This window comes from Tupaia chinensis, unplaced genomic scaffold, assembly GCF_000334495.1.
Source record: "Tupaia chinensis unplaced genomic scaffold, TupChi_1.0 Scaffold147351_1, whole genome shotgun sequence".
NCBI lineage: Eukaryota > Metazoa > Chordata > Mammalia > Scandentia > Tupaiidae > Tupaia > Tupaia belangeri.
In genome coordinates this window covers 39,999-52,418 of record NW_006207202.1, presented here as the reverse complement: position 1 = coordinate 52,418, position 12,420 = coordinate 39,999, and the positions used below count along the sequence as shown (strand labels likewise).

Sequence of the window (12,420 nt, the reverse complement as noted above, 5' to 3'; positions counted from 1 at the left end):
AAAACACAGCAAAGACTAGATAAGCATTAGACTTGGAGCAAGAAGAAGAGAGATTCTAGTTCGTGATGAATAGTAAGCCAATATGTACTGAATCCCATTACATACTATTCAAAACATTGTTTTTCAGTATTTCTTCAATGAGCGAGACAGAGATAGCATCCCCAACAGGGTCCTCACACCACAGTCCAAGCCCAGCCAGTCCCAGGTCATGGGCATGTATGTCCAGTGTACTCAGGGAGGTTTCAGCTCAAAGCCAGAACCTTCCCATGTGGGTCAGCCTTGCAGAGTGTTGCTTTTTACTGCTATGCTCTCTAAACATTTTATTTTAATAAACATTCAAGTTTGCTATAGGGCACATGTATTCACCAGAAACAGAGGGGGAAAATGAAAAAGCAAGCCACCAGGTCCAGGAATTGAACTGTGGTCTGCCATGTGGGAGTCCAGCACCTTAGCTACCATGTCACCTGCCGGCCACCCCCTCTAAGCATTTTTAATGATTAACTCATTCTATCTAACTCTATGGCAATAGGTATTATCCCCCCGTTTTACACGAGAAAATGGAGGCCCAGAGAAGTTCAGTAACTCAGTATCACACAGCTAGCAAGGACCAGATATTATAACTCTGGTAGGCTGGCTTTGGAGTCCACATGTTTGAGCAATAACCAGCAGGCCAGAAAGGTGGAATAGGCCAGAGCTGGGGGCACCCTTGAGTGGCACCAAGTTCACTGATCTCATGTGAGCACTTCAGTTCTCCTTGTGCCAGCTCTGGACTTCTGCCCTATGAGAAGCCCAGAAAGGTATCTAAAGCCAAGTTCAGGTCTTCCTACCAGAATCTTCTGTCCCCTTGAGGCTGAGCCCACACTCCTTTCCAGCCTAGAAAATCTTGGTATCAGTCTGGAAAGGTCTTTGCTGCTAAGCTGGAAATGAAGGACCATGTCTTAGGTGGCAAATGGATCAGCAGCATAGCCAGCACTGGTATTGACCTACCGGGAAGCCATGCCCATGTGACAGGCAGCGACAGGGCCAGCAGGCTGCCATTCGACCTGTGTTAACTGTACCTGTATGGACTAGTCCTGGGAGGGGAAGGGACGCTCTTGGTCAGACCTATAGCCCAGCACATTGGTGGTCAGCCCAGAGCAGGCACTGATGCACCCCTTCAGCTCAGGTTTAGTGCTGTTGTCTAAGGGAACTCTGGGTTCCCCTCATGAAGACAGCGTGCAGGGCAAGGTGAACATGGGTCATTGGAAGTCGCCAGTCCTCGGGGCATCAGTTGCTGCCAGGTTCCCGATTCCCAGCCAGTGCTGTTCTGACTCGACTGAGTTACTGTTTATGCTCTCAGAGCGTTGCTTGTCCTATTCTCTCTGCCTGGAATGCCACCCATCCTGGCTGAGAGGCAATGGCACCCAAGCTCGGCCTTGGGAGACCATGGACTCTCCCCTGGGGATGTTGAGTGGCAAGTATTTCCAGTGGAGACCACAATTTTGAAAGAACAGAGCTGACTCTATTCCAGTTGTCACAAATAACTCCACACCTGCTTCCAGTAGGTTCAAAACAGTGCTTTATTGAGCCCATTCACTGTGTCACCTTTCCGGGGTTTCTGAGCCCAGGCCTGACTCAGGCTTATAAAGACACCAACTGCTAGGACCAGGACAGCAGCCAGCAGCAGCAGGATGGCCCAGAGGAGAGGCCTCGGGCTGGAGTTCCTGCTGGAACCTGCCAGAAGAAGGGATCTAAGGGTTACCGACCTGGGTGAGGCCCCTCCAATGCCCCTCCATACCAGACCTTTGTAACCACCCAGGGCAAGGCTGATGCTGCCTTTCTGCAGATAAGGTGGCCCTGTCTATCTCTGCTCAGTTCCCCATTGAATGCAGTTACGCCATCTCCTGCCCTCACTATGGCCTGGAGCTTCCCTGTTTTGTCAGCACTCTTTGGTTGAGATGGAGGGATGCTAAGGCCAAACCCACAAGCTCTCGTACCTTTGGGCCCCAGTGTGGGCTCCTGCGTGTAAGAATCTTCAAAGCCCACTGGCCCTGGAGAGCTCACGATATCTTGGGACCTGGCAGTGTCATTATGGTAACCCGATGATCGTCGCTGTCCTGCCCAAGGGAACAGCGTTATCTTGGGGTGATCTCCAGCTCCTTGTGGTCCAGAAACCAGGCATAGGCCTGGGAATGCATGAAAGAAACAATATCCCCCATCCCAGACTCACTTGCAGTCCCAGGGCTACACATAGTTGAGCAAGTCTCCAGTCCTGAGCGGTAGCAGACAGAGGCGCTGCAGAAGAAGTAAACCTGGTGGGAGGAGGAGACCAGGCTGTTAGCTGGCTTTAGGAGCAAGGCCAGGCAGACAGGGGAGGTTCTGGGAATGCTGATTAGAACTGTGATGGCTGCCCTTGCTGATATGGTTCAGAGCTGTATGTGTTGCTTCCTGGTTTGGATCCATGCCTTCCTCCTTCCTCAAGGCTCGTCTGCAGTAGAGTACCCTGCAGGAAGTATCCACTGCACTGGAACACCTCCACCCTCCACAGTGCTGCTCCGCAATACTGCTTGTGGTTGCAGAGCCCCTGGGAGGGCTGCATCACTCCCTTCCACCTGCCCTGAGAAGAGGGGGAAGTCTGAGGAAGTGGGGCTCGAGGAGGCAGCAAGAGACCAATGCCTAGGGGCAGAGGGTCAGATAGGTTATTGCTTCCAGAAACACAAGGGCAAAGGTGACTTGCAGAGGAGAGATTGGTGGGGTTGACCTGATCAACATCTAGCAGGCTCCACCAATGGGCACCCCTTGGCCAGTAGGTCAGCAGGTCTTGGCTCAGGCAGCAGCACACAGCAGGGATGAGAAGGAAGGCACTCTACATCGGCCGTGATAACAGGTAGGGACATGAAAGACAAATACACCTGTGTGTGCTGTGCGGCAGACACGCTACTGTTCCACAATGGCTGTTGCACAGTAGTGTCACCTATGGTGCCGTTGTTTATTGCATGGAAAACCTGAACATACCTTGAGTTTGTCTACTTTTATTTTCTAGAGAAGTTACTGTTATTTTTATTTTTTAATTCAAAGCCGAATTATATCAAACACATTATCGTGTCTACAGTCAGAAGTAAGGTCCACCAAGAACCCATGACCCGTGTTCTGATGTATGGTTGGTCACAGCTGTGCTTGGCATCTTCCTTCCTTCCTCCAGACTAATGTGGCCGGGACCCTGAAATCACTCTTCACAACGCTTTGCAGACATCAAGCCCCATTCTGGAACCCTCACTTGCATTAGCTCACAGGGTGCTAACAGGGATCTGGCAGCCAGCTTATCCCCTCTTAGCAAATGGCCAGGTGCCAGGAATGTGGGTGCTTACCGGTCCCCTGAGGGCTCTCTGGGAGCTGGAGTCCAGGAGGGTGAAGGTGGCAACAGTGAAGCGTTGGTAGTGAGACGAGAAAGGCAGTACCGCCCGGTCCAAGGCTACCATCTGGGTTCTGTAGCTGTCACCCTTGAAAGGGCACCTGGGAAGAGAAGTCATGGAGGCCTCTGGAGGTGAGGCAGAGAGGGAAGGCACCCCAGAGACATTCAGTCGCCTGGACCACTCACCCATCTGACAGAAGGGACCACTGGGGCTGCTGAAAGGGGTTGGTGCTGGGAGTAGCCCAGCACTGGTGCAGCTTCAGGACCAGGTTGGGGTCTGTCCTCTGCAGAAGCCGGACCTCTACGTGGACTGGTTCTCGGAGCAGCCTTGTGATGGGATAGTCTCCCTCCCCATAGTAGGAGCTGAAAGTCTTGTCTGCAGGGAGAGGTGCTCCTGAGCCAAGGGCAGGCCGTGCCGCAGGGCTCAGGAACAAGAAGAGAAGGTGGGTGACATACCCTTGGCGATCCTCAGCTCGAGCCTCAAGGGGCCAGACTGGGTCACAGAGGCAGGTGATGGGGCTGGGAAGATGGATGCCTGGACAGGCAGGAAGTCACTGGCATTGAAGATACAGCGGACATGAAGCCTGAAGTCCAAGTGAAAGTGGTGGTGGAATTAGAGCATCCTGTTTACTTAATAAACTGGCACCAACTGTGTGGATGCCACAGACCATTCACTGAGCTCGGTGGATACTCTGTTTCCAGCGTGGAATGCGTCACTGCCAAGGTGGGCTGAGAAGGCCCGTGCCTACGCCCAGTCCTCTGCCCACCTAGACTTCCCAGTGCAGCTGGAGACCATTATGCCGGGGCCTGTTCTAGGTGCATACAGCTGGATTGAGTTGATGGAGGCCCACCAGGGCTGGCACCTGTATGCTGAGCCTTCCCTGGCTGCCCACAGGTATCTGCCTGGCTCTGATATTTGAGGTTCTTGGAGCTTGCCAGTAAACAGGGTGGCAGACCTGGGCTCGAATCCTCTGAGCATTTATAAGTTGTGGGAACACAAGCCAAGTCACTTGCCCCAAGCCTTAGTTTTCCCATTTGTAAAGCGGGGATGAACCCCTCCAAGAGTTCTAGTGGGGTCTGAGTGAGGGCATAGAATAAGGTCTCAGCGTCTCCTTGCTACCCAAGAGCTGTGGGGGATGGTCAACCATACTCCCAGGCTCCAGGGGGGCCCAGCAGAGTCTAGGTGCTGAGTAGGCATAGTTAGCCCGCCCTGTGCTGATGGTCCCTCTACCTCTGCTGCCTGTCAGTGGAGTCCCAATGGGCTAATGCTGCTTCCTCCTGCTCTGCCTCCCTCTGGAACCCTCACCGTGCCGCATTGAATTTGGGCTCATTCCACAGATCTTAAACCCAAGGATCTAAGGCATGACAGAGTTGTTTCCCATCTCCTGGCCCATAGGCACTTAGTGTCTTAACGACACAGTGCCCTGAACTGGCCCTTATGGCAGGTAGGCTGGGGAGAAGGTGGCACTTGGGCATGCACGTGGTGCCAAGCACGACTACTACAGCCCACAGTCTAGGTGTTCACTCTGCCCGATAGGGCGGCCAGGCTGAGGTTCGGGCCTTGCTCTTGGTCACCCAGGAGCAGTGGAGCCTCAAAGCCAGGTGTAAGGTCACATCCCTTCAGGCCACCCCCACCGACATCCTGGGCCCCTGAGGTGGTTTTGCACCCAAGTCAGCAGGTCTGAGAGGTCCTTTCAAGTGAGGGGGAGTTCTTCCCCCAGCGCCCCTCCCTCCACCACATCCTTAGAGAGCTAGCTTCAGCCTCAGATATCTTCTGCCTCATCTGTAGCTGCAGAGCCCGAGATGAGAAGGGGCCTCAACCTCTTCCTGGGGCTGGACGGGGACACCTAGTTCTTGGAAAGATAAAAGCAGGGCTCTGGGACTCCCATGCTCTCAGGAACCGCTACTGGCTTCTGTCTGAGCCCGTAAGCCTGGCACAGAAGACCCCACTACGTGCTTAATAAGCCTTACAGAGGGGGCAGCTCCTCCCTCGTAGGGGCGGCTGGGGAGAGGTGAGCAGCAGCCGGTCTGTGGTCACACAACCAGGCAGTGGCAGGGCCTGTCCTAAGCTCTCCTGCGCTCCCTCACACCCAAGGCTCTGACCAGCCTGTTGAAGGAGGGCTTCTCTCACCGAAAGGTGCCATCCCGTGTGATGGAGCCCTGTGGGCCCTGCTGGACGTCGGTGTCAGACACCAGCTGGTTCTCATAGATGAGCTGGTTGCCAACCACCTGTGGGAGGAGACAGCCAGGTGAGGCCCTCCCAGGGAGCAGTGCCAGGCCCAGCCCACCGTCCCCACTCCTACCTGGACTGTGGTGCCGCAGCGTGTGAAGGGAAAGTGGAAGACCATGAAAGCACTCGTTTTTTGGACTGGGGGACAGCCGCTGCGGGTGTAGGCCAGGCGGATGTGGGCCAGCGTGATCCTGTGGGTCAGGGCCGTTTCTTTGGACACAACCAAGATGAAGTAGCCATTTCGGAAGCACTGCACAGTAGCTGGGACAGGAGATGGAAGGCTGGTCAGGGCCTTAGGGTGCAGTACCCTTCCAGCACAGAGATACGGGGACAGGCTGGATGGGATCAGTATTTGAGTGTTGGCCTCAGAGCTGGAAGACCTGGACTCAGCTCATGTGAGCCTGACGGGCCGACTTTCCAAGCCACAGAACAGCTGGGTTGAACTCCACCTCATAGAACTTGTCACGCAAGTCAGGGTGTTTTAGACCTAGAGGTACATGTGGGGCAGGTGTGTGAACAGTAGTTCCCTGGGACAATTGCTAGCCCGCAAGCTAGGATGGGTGGCTACCTCATCCACCTACAGGCTGCCCTGGAGTCAGGCTCTCCTGAAACAGGACGTGAAGCAATTTCAGCCCATGGGAGGCGGCAACTCTGCTGCTTCGGGAACCAGGGGACCAGTGTGTGGGGGGGTGTACCTGTGTTGCCATAGTAGCAGGGCACCTCTCTAGTGTGGTCATAGCAGCAGCCAGCCCGCTCACAGGCTTCCTTTGAATTTCTTTTCACTGTACAGGGGATGTGCCCGGAGGCCACCTGGCACTGTGCCCGAGTCAGGTGGGTACCTAGGGTTGGTGGCAGAATGGCTTATTAGAGAACAGGAAAAGCTTGTTAGGCCACCTCATGTTCTAGAGGGCCCTAGACGCAGAGGGCTCTTCTACACAGAGAGGTCCTGTGTACCTATGGTATCTGCCTGGTCCACCTCCTGGTACTCCGAAGTGACTCTTTGGAGTGGAGTCGAGGTGGGGAGGGTAGGCTCGAGACCAAGGGCTGGTGAAGCAGGGGTTGGATGGACTGGGCTCTGTTCTACCAATAGTGGGTCGGGGGAGACGGGGCCCAGGCCTGGGGAGGCAGGGTCCGAGACTGTGGTAGTTGGTGTCAGCTGGGTGTCCAGAGTCCCGGCATGAGCTGCCCTGGGTTTGGGACAGATCAGAGTGGTTTCTTGCACTGCATCGACACGACCATCAGGGAGCTCAGCTTCCATGAACACCCTCAGGTGCCAACGCCCGTCCTGCAGGTGAGAGCTTCGTAAGAGAGCAGCCAGGGCCCACCCAGGGGAGGCTATGTCTAGATACCCAGTCAACCTGAACACACCAGGCTCCCTCACACCCCTGCGATCCTAGCCAGCCGGGAGGCTGTGGGAGATTGTGCAATGGGGCGAATGCTGTGGAGGCCTGTCCTTTCCTCAAGATACACAATCTCAGAGAGTGAGCACATCCACAGCTGGGTGAGGCCACTTAGCATCCCCATCAGAGGAGGGGACAAGGGCTGAGCGGGCTGCCAGGTAGGGGGCAGCATTTTGGGAGGTCCCAGGAACTACTGCCCAGACAGTCTTCCTCACCCACCAACTTGCTCCTGAGCCCGGTTTTGGCCTTCCCTGCTGGACAAAGCGTCCCTCTAACCTGACAGCCTGTTACGATGAGCTTGCCCCTGGCCCCGAGTGAATGAGCCCTACCTTCTCCAGCACGTGGCAGCCTTTGTAACCAGCCGAGAGGACTGCTGGCTCCTGGGGCTGGGAGGTCACCCAGTGGTAGCAGATGGAGCAGTTGTTTGCCTCGAACCGGTTCCCAAATTCATCTGGGATAGGAGAAGAGGAGAGAGGGAGGGAGGGAGGGAGAGATGAGAGGTCAGGGATGCTAAAGGGTGAAGCAGAAGGTTGCAGGGGTCTGCAGAAAAGACTCCCTGCTCGAAACTAGCAGTTAGCGTAATGGCTATGTCACTGGACTCCCACGTAGTCGACCATGGTTTGAGTCCCAGACCCGGTGGCTTAAACTCATACCAGGTGGTGCATGTGCGTGCGTGTGTGCCCAAGATCCCGAGAGGAGAACGGAGAAGGGATTGCGGCGTGGCCATCCCCCCCCGGGAGGTGATTTTGTGCTCTCTCTTTCGGTACTATAGGAAAAAACTTTTTTTTTTTTTTTTTAAAAAAAACAAGAAACAAAAAAAACCCTCCCCGCTCAGGAGATAGACCAGCTTCCAGCCTCAGCCGTGCTGTAGTCCCTCTCTGGTCTCAGTTTCCACATCTGTAAGAGGGTCGGTAGTTTGGGGGAACTTCTGAGCTAGGGTTCCTGAGGATAGCGCGCAGCAGTAGGTAAGTGGGAAGACGTGGCGGAGGAAAGATAAACCTGGTCTTGGGCCCCAGGTGGAGTATTTCCCGTGATTTTAGAATTCAGCTTAACTATCTGCATTCTATGGGGGACAGCTGCGGATGGAAGGGAAGGTGCGTGAACTTCCTCAGGGACACGCAATGAGGAGTAGGAGGTGGACTTGAACCCTGTGTTTCGAGGGAAGAGCCGAGTCTATTTGCCAGTGTAACTGGCTATTGCAGTCACGTGGGGACCTACTAGGTGTTCACCCACCTTGTGAGACTGGGACAACCAGGGCACGGCCTGGGCGTGTGCCCAGACCCTTGTGCTTTGTGTGTGGTGAGGTTTGGATCATCTTCCCCTTCGTCCAGGTGGGGAAAGAGAGGCCAGGTCAGTTGCCCAAGATCTCGCAGCTTAGAAACTGCAGATTCAAACTTTTTTTTTTTTTAAAAGAGATTTTTGCTGTACGGTGAGTGTGCTCTCCTGAGAGACAGAAACAGAGAAATCACTCCTCACAGGGGTGGTCACACCCCAATCCCTTCTCCTCCATTCTCCTCTTGGGATTTTGGGCATGCACACACGTGTCTGGTGTGCGTTTCAAGCTGTTGGATCTAGGACTTGAAGTGCGGTCAGCCACTACACCACCTGCTGGTCCCTCAAAGCTCATTTTTTTTTTAAAGACTTTATTTATATATTTTTAACTTGACCTGAGTGAGGGCAGAGATAGAAAGTAAGAAAGCAAGCCACCAGGTCTGGGACTCAAACCATGTGGGAGTCCAGCACCTTTAACCACCATGTCACCTGCTGGCTCCATCCCGATTTTTAAAAGAGAGATGTTTGCTATAGGGTGTGGGCACTTGCTGGAGAGACAAAGAGAGATGGGGAGACAGAACGTGATACATCACCGCTCCCGGGGGGGGGTTATGGCCATGCTGCAATCCCTTCTCCATTCTTTTCTTGGGATTTTGAGCACGCACACACATGTGTCTGGCATAAGTTTTAAGCTGCTGGGTCCGAGACTCGAACCACGGTTGAGTATGTGGGAGTCCAGTGATGTAACCCCTTTGCCATCTGCTGATCCCTCCAGCCCCCATTCTAAACTCACACCTGTCTTCTCTGCACCAGGACACATGTACGTCTCTGCAGTTGCAGAGCCATTTGTGGACCGGCAGCCACGGCATCAACTGGCTTTGGCTAGAAACGCATTCCTCATCTGGCCCCAGCCCTGTGGGCAGATCACAGCTCCCCACCCAGTTCTGAGGACCAGGGAGATTGAGGCTGGCCACTCTCCCCCCAGTTCCCACCATGTGTAAGGGGGTGGGGAGTAGCCACCTCTAGCCCCTGCTCGGGGGAGGGTCTCAGCTCCCTCCTCACTGCAGTGGACAACCCAGGGAAGTGGAGCTGGACCTGGTCGCACTCACCCACCACCTTGAAGCGGACAGTCTGGCCTGGCCGGGGGAACACCAGCAGCTGCATGCCCTTGATCCCACAGTCATAGCTGTGCTGCAGACCAGGCTTGGGGTGTGACCTCTGACCCAGCCCTGGGGCGGCCGCCATGAGCAGTAGTAGGACCACACAGTGACCACAGGCCATGGCTAAAGCCCAGTCCATCGGCTCCACCACGGACAATCACCCTCACTACCAGAACAAGGCCCAGGCTTTTTATAGGGGAGACAGCAATTGGGAGCCTCTAAGGGCAAAAGGTGCCCACCTCCCACAGGTGAGCACCAGCTGGCCACCAGGGACTGTGGTAAAACTCCATGCTAAAAGGCAGGGGAAGTCACCCTCCCAGCCTGGGGCCCCGGGGGGCTGCTCAGAAAGCTGCCCTTGGCCCCTGATCCTGGCTGTGGGCCTCCCAGCTGGGGCTAGATGCATGCTCAGCAGGATTGTGTCTTTGAGGAGGGGCTGAGGGAGATCTCCAGGAAAGGTGAGGCTGCAGGTGGGCTGGAGGACAGGATCCCTGGCTGCGAGGTGGCCCTGCAGGCCTGAGGCTCATTACAGTGCCGGTCTCCCTACCAAGCCCCTCGCATTCTCTGCCTGCCCAGGCAGGCTCTCCAGGGCCTCCTGCCTACAGGGGTCTCAGAGCCACTGGGAGCTGCAGGCCCGTTGGTTAGCAGGTGGAGTGCAAGCTCAGGTGTGACCTGCCCATTAAGTCTGGCTGCTGCTTCTCCCGGTCAACGAAATGAGAGGCAGAGGCTGGAGAAGGGGGTTTTTGTCTGTAACCAGTTATAGGAAGGTAATTCCCAAGTACCATCAAACTGTTTCAAAGAGCTCATGGGCTCAGTACAAGATGCAAGCACGTGCAAATAGTTTCTCACTACAGTCAGAGTCAATCGCTTTCTGCTGAGTAAGTATCCTGAGTCCTTCAGGTACCCATGGGTTTCTCATCTGACCATGCCTCAAACAGGTCTCCCTATGACTCAGCACTTGGTCAGATTGTTCTCATTAGAGGCCTTTCTTAATTCCAAAATGGCTGCAGTCCGGCTAAACCTTAGCTGGCCTGCTTCACAGGTAGACGGGATGCCTGCCCTGAGCACCTGAGAGCTCACAGGTGTGCAAAGGGACTAGCAGTGCCTCCCAGGGGTCTCCTGAGGGTCAGCCAGGGACTATGGCAACAGCTGTCACTGATACAAAAGGAGGAGAACAGGCAGCGGTGAAATGGGACGTGGCATCCTGGATGGGGTCATGGAACAGAAAAAGGACATTAGGTACAAGCAAGGAAATGGAATTTGGTTGAAAACAATATACCCATGTTTGTTCATGACTTTTAATAAATACACCATAATCATTATGATGTTAATTATAGGGAAAATTGAGGGCGGGAATATGGGTACTCTGTACTATCTTAGTTTTTCTGTAAATCTACAACAGTTCTAAGAAATAAAGTCTATTAAAAACAGTGGTCATGGGGCCAGCAGGTGACTTAATGATTAAGGTGCCAGATTCCCACATGGACAATTCCAGTTCAAGTCCCAGAACCTGCCCCTCTAAACTCATGCCGGTTACATGTATGTGCATGTCCAAAATTCCAAGAGGAAATGGAAGAGATGGGATTGTGGCATGGCCATCTCCCCTGGGGGGTGGTATCTTGCTTTCTGTTTCTCTGGGGAATCCATACGCCCTATAGCAAAAATCTCTCAAACAAACAGACAATCCCCAGGAGAGGACCACAGTTCTGCCCCAGGGCAGAGTTCGCTGGGTGCCAGGCACAGTCTGAGGCCTTAATTGTGGTAGCTCCTCCCCCTGCCCAGCCATTCTCTGAGGGAGTTACTGTCGCCTCCTCATTTATCGCACTAGTTCCCGCGAGCGATGAGTAGGGGTGCAGCAGGTGTTGAGAAACCTGGGTGCTTATGGTTTGTAGCAGCGGGGGAGTGTGCAGCGTAGTCGTCGAGAACTGGTCCCGGCCCAGCCCCTGCCTCTTACTAGCTGTCATCCGGGAGGCATCATTTCTTCTGAGCTTTGGTTTCCGTTTATAAATTGGGGATGATAAGGCTTGCCTCCAAGGGTTGGAGGAAGACGGAGAGAGACAGATGGCGGGCGTATAAATAATGGTGGGGATGAGGTGTGCTCGGCAGGGATGAACTGTGACTGCAGGAGCTCACCTGTGGATGCCTGGAACGAAGTGGAGAGAGGCTTCCGTGGAGTGGAGATGGGATTGTGGCATGGCCATCTTGCCTGGGGGGGTGGGGTTACCGGAAGCGTTTCAGAGGATAGGAGTCCTGAGCAGAAGCAGAGGAGCTGGCGGACACAGGAGCCGTGCGGGGTGGGGGCAGTGATTGGACCGAGGCAGAGGGAGTATGGCAGGAGCAGGGACAGAAGCAGCTTCAGCTGGCTGGGGCTGCTGGAGAGGGAAGAGCTGGGGTGGGGAGAGAAGAGGCTCCAGAGAGGAAAACAGCTAGTGGGGAAGACTTCCTCATGGGCATTGTGGAGGTTTTAAACCTTTTATTTTGAAATAATTTCAGGCTTACAGAAAAGAATATCCATATTAGCCTTCTCACAGACTCCTCAGGTGTCAACTGGGAACATTTTACATTTTTTCTGGCCATCTCTCTCTGTATGCTCACATACACACACATGCAACACACACACACATACAACACACACACACACACACACACAACACACACACATTTTCATCCACACCATTTGAGGGTTGGTCCAGACATAATTGATTACACTTTACCCCTCATTACCCTAGTGTGAGTTAAAAAAAAAAAAACTACAGTAAAATGATCAAAATCAGAAGTCAATATTAGTATAAACATAATTTTCTCTTTTAAAGTAATTATTTAATTTAATTAATTAATTTAAATTTGACCAGAGAGGGACAGAATGAGAGAGAGAGAGAGGGAAAGAGCGAAAGCAAACCACCAGGTGCAGGACTTGAACCATGGTCAGCCACGTGGGAGTCCAGCACCCTTAACCACCATGCCACCTGT

At 53.9% G+C, this 12,420-nt stretch overlaps 1 protein-coding gene across 1 annotated transcript; it reads right to left on the bottom strand.

Moving 5' to 3' along the window:
* Positions 1-1,546: 1,546 nt before the first annotated feature.
* ZP1 (zona pellucida glycoprotein 1) lies at positions 1,547-9,603 on the bottom strand. Its single transcript, XM_006169623.1, has 12 exons — positions 9,403-9,603; positions 7,351-7,472; positions 6,576-6,906; positions 6,317-6,460; positions 5,695-5,882; positions 5,523-5,620; positions 3,848-3,975; positions 3,578-3,767; positions 3,348-3,492; positions 2,210-2,291; positions 1,977-2,096; positions 1,547-1,713 (listed from the first exon to the last, which is right to left on the bottom strand). The coding sequence occupies exons 1-12, from the start codon at positions 9,590-9,592 to the stop codon at positions 1,547-1,549; spliced, it is 1,905 nt and encodes a 634-aa protein (XP_006169685.1). The 5' UTR covers positions 9,593-9,603.
* Between the last annotated feature and the right edge of the window lie 2,817 nt (positions 9,604-12,420).